The following is a 2,123-nucleotide window of genomic DNA, read 5'->3' as shown; positions in this document are numbered from 1 at the left end:
TCCCCTCAGCCTCCTCTGCTCCAGGCTGAACCCCCCCAGCTCCCCCAGCCGCTCCCCAGCAGCCTGGGGCTCCAGACCCCTCCCCAGCTCCGCTGCCCTTCTCTGGACACGCTCCAGCCCCCCCAGGTCCTTCGGGGAGGGAGGGGCCCAACCCTGACCCCAGCACTCGAGGGGCGGCCCCCCCAGTGCCCAGCACAGGGGCACGCTCCCTGCCCTGCTCCTGCTGGCCACACCACTCCTCATCCAAGCCAGGATGCCGCTGGCCCTCTTGGCCACCTCGGCACCCTGCTGCCTCCTACCCAGCCCCCTCTCGACCAACCCCCCCAGGGCCTTTTCCGCCGGGCAGCTTTCCAGCCCCTCTGCCCCACGCCTGGAGCGCTGCCTGGGGTTGTGGTGACCCCAGGGCAGGACCCGGCCCTTGGCCTTGTTGACCCTCACCCAATTGGGCTGGGCCCATGGCTCCAGCCTGGCCAGGTCCCTCTGCAGAGCCCTCCTCCTCCCAGCAGATCCATGCTCCCACCCAATTTGGTGTCATCTGCAAACGGACTGGGGGTGCCCTCGATCCCCTCGTCCACGTAATGGATAGAGTTGTTAAACAGAACCCTGGGGGACACTGCTTGTGACCAGCCACCAACTGGATTTAACTCCATTGACCGACATTGTGTTCAGATAAAAGTATTCAAAAAATGCACTGGAGTTTTTACATGACTATGCCGCTACATAATTTTTACTTTGCTGACATACCTCTATTTCTCCAAGACATAAAGGGCCTCCTGCATCTGAAACATGGTAGAGCACAGTATTAGTTTATGCAGCTGATTTTATGCTTAATCGTCGCCACATTGAGATCATATGTGTAAGTATCTTACGGTAGCAGCGAGAGTCCATAGCATGAAATTTCCCTTCATGGTAGAAAACAACAACTTCTCTGCCATTGGCTTTGGCTGTTACTCTCCCAGACCTCTTTATGTCATCTTCTTTGCCAATTAATATCAGACCACCTGGCTCCTCTTCAGCTGTTTCTGTACTTGAGCTGCGCAAATCCACATCCTTAAAGCACAAAACAATTCGAAAAGCCACCTTATGGAACAGTTTTTGTTTTAATTTCTCCATGTAGGATGGGTGCCTCGGTCCCGGAGAAAAGCCCGGCCCATTTAACCAGCAAAGCGAAAGGAGCAGGAGGTTGAGGGAAAGACTATCGGCGTGCACACGGGGCAAAGCCCAGGAGCGTGGTGATAACGTTTGGCCAATGTCTTCGCTAAGAGAACTGGGACTAAGAGAACCAGCTGCGGCAAACCTGATGCCTGAGGCTGAGGCAAGATAAATTATAAATCTCTATTCATTTACTCCGCATTTCAATCACCACCTCCCTGCGAAAGCCACGTGCGAAAAAATACAAGGATGCTACATGTAAAACACGGTACTGTTCAGCTATGCAATGGGTGAACAGTGGCATCTACCTGTGAACCCAATACTCTTTAAATAATGTTATGGCTAGAAATGCAAACTGAAGTCGGTTGATAAGAAACTGAAAATATCATCTGCAAAAGGGAAAAAAACCACATTTATTGTGGAGCTGCCCTCAACCTGGGCTGTTTAGCACACGTGTCGGCCTTCGCCCTCCTCTTACCTACTCCAAATGCCCAATAGCCCCTTGCTCTCCCAGCCGAGGACGTACGTACTTCTGTCACTAACCTGCCTTCCTATTAAGGTTGCCTGCAATTAGCTACTGTCTTCCAGTTCCCTCTGAATGCCCATGCAACCATACTGCCCTCACTTCCCCTGAAAAAACAGGCTAAAAAAGGACTTTGTATGCACCGAGACCCAAGGGGCATGGCGGGGGGGTGCAGAGCCATGAAGAGCCGCGTGGCAGCAAGCCACACCATACCTCACGTCCATGCCAGATCGCAATGAAGATGAGAAAGCAGATGAAGAAGTGGAGGCTCAGAATAACAAGGTCCAGCATCGCCTCCCTCCGCTGCGCCCGTTGTGGCTGTCCTGCCTTCTTCACGTACGTGTGGCGCATGCCGCGGCCCCTCACTATGTGCAAGCAGGAGGCAGTGGGACCGGCCCCTATAGCACCGTAGGCAGGATGTATGGAGGCTCGGTGTGGCAGGAGCCAG

The 2,123-nt window shown here is 54.1% G+C and overlaps 1 protein-coding gene across 1 annotated transcript in view; it reads right to left on the bottom strand.

Annotated features, from left to right (window-relative positions):
- Positions 1-2,123, bottom strand: part of RFESD (Rieske Fe-S domain containing) — a 3,456-nt gene extending 1,333 nt beyond the window's left edge. The window contains exons 1-3 of the mRNA XM_009649610.2: positions 1,889-2,123; positions 870-1,050; positions 745-779 (exon numbers count right to left, since the gene is read on the bottom strand). Coding sequence (XP_009647905.2) covers positions 745-779; positions 870-1,050; positions 1,889-2,026 — 354 coding nt within the window. The 5' untranslated portion in view covers positions 2,027-2,123. The remainder of the gene's footprint in view (positions 1-744; positions 780-869; positions 1,051-1,888) is intronic.

The sequence above is a fragment of the Egretta garzetta genome, unplaced genomic scaffold (genome assembly GCF_000687185.1).
Source record: "Egretta garzetta isolate BGI_Z169 unplaced genomic scaffold, ASM68718v1 scaffold12, whole genome shotgun sequence".
NCBI lineage: Eukaryota > Metazoa > Chordata > Aves > Pelecaniformes > Ardeidae > Egretta > Egretta garzetta.
Note: the sequence above shows the minus strand (reverse complement) of the source record. Positions and strands in the feature narration are given on the sequence as shown.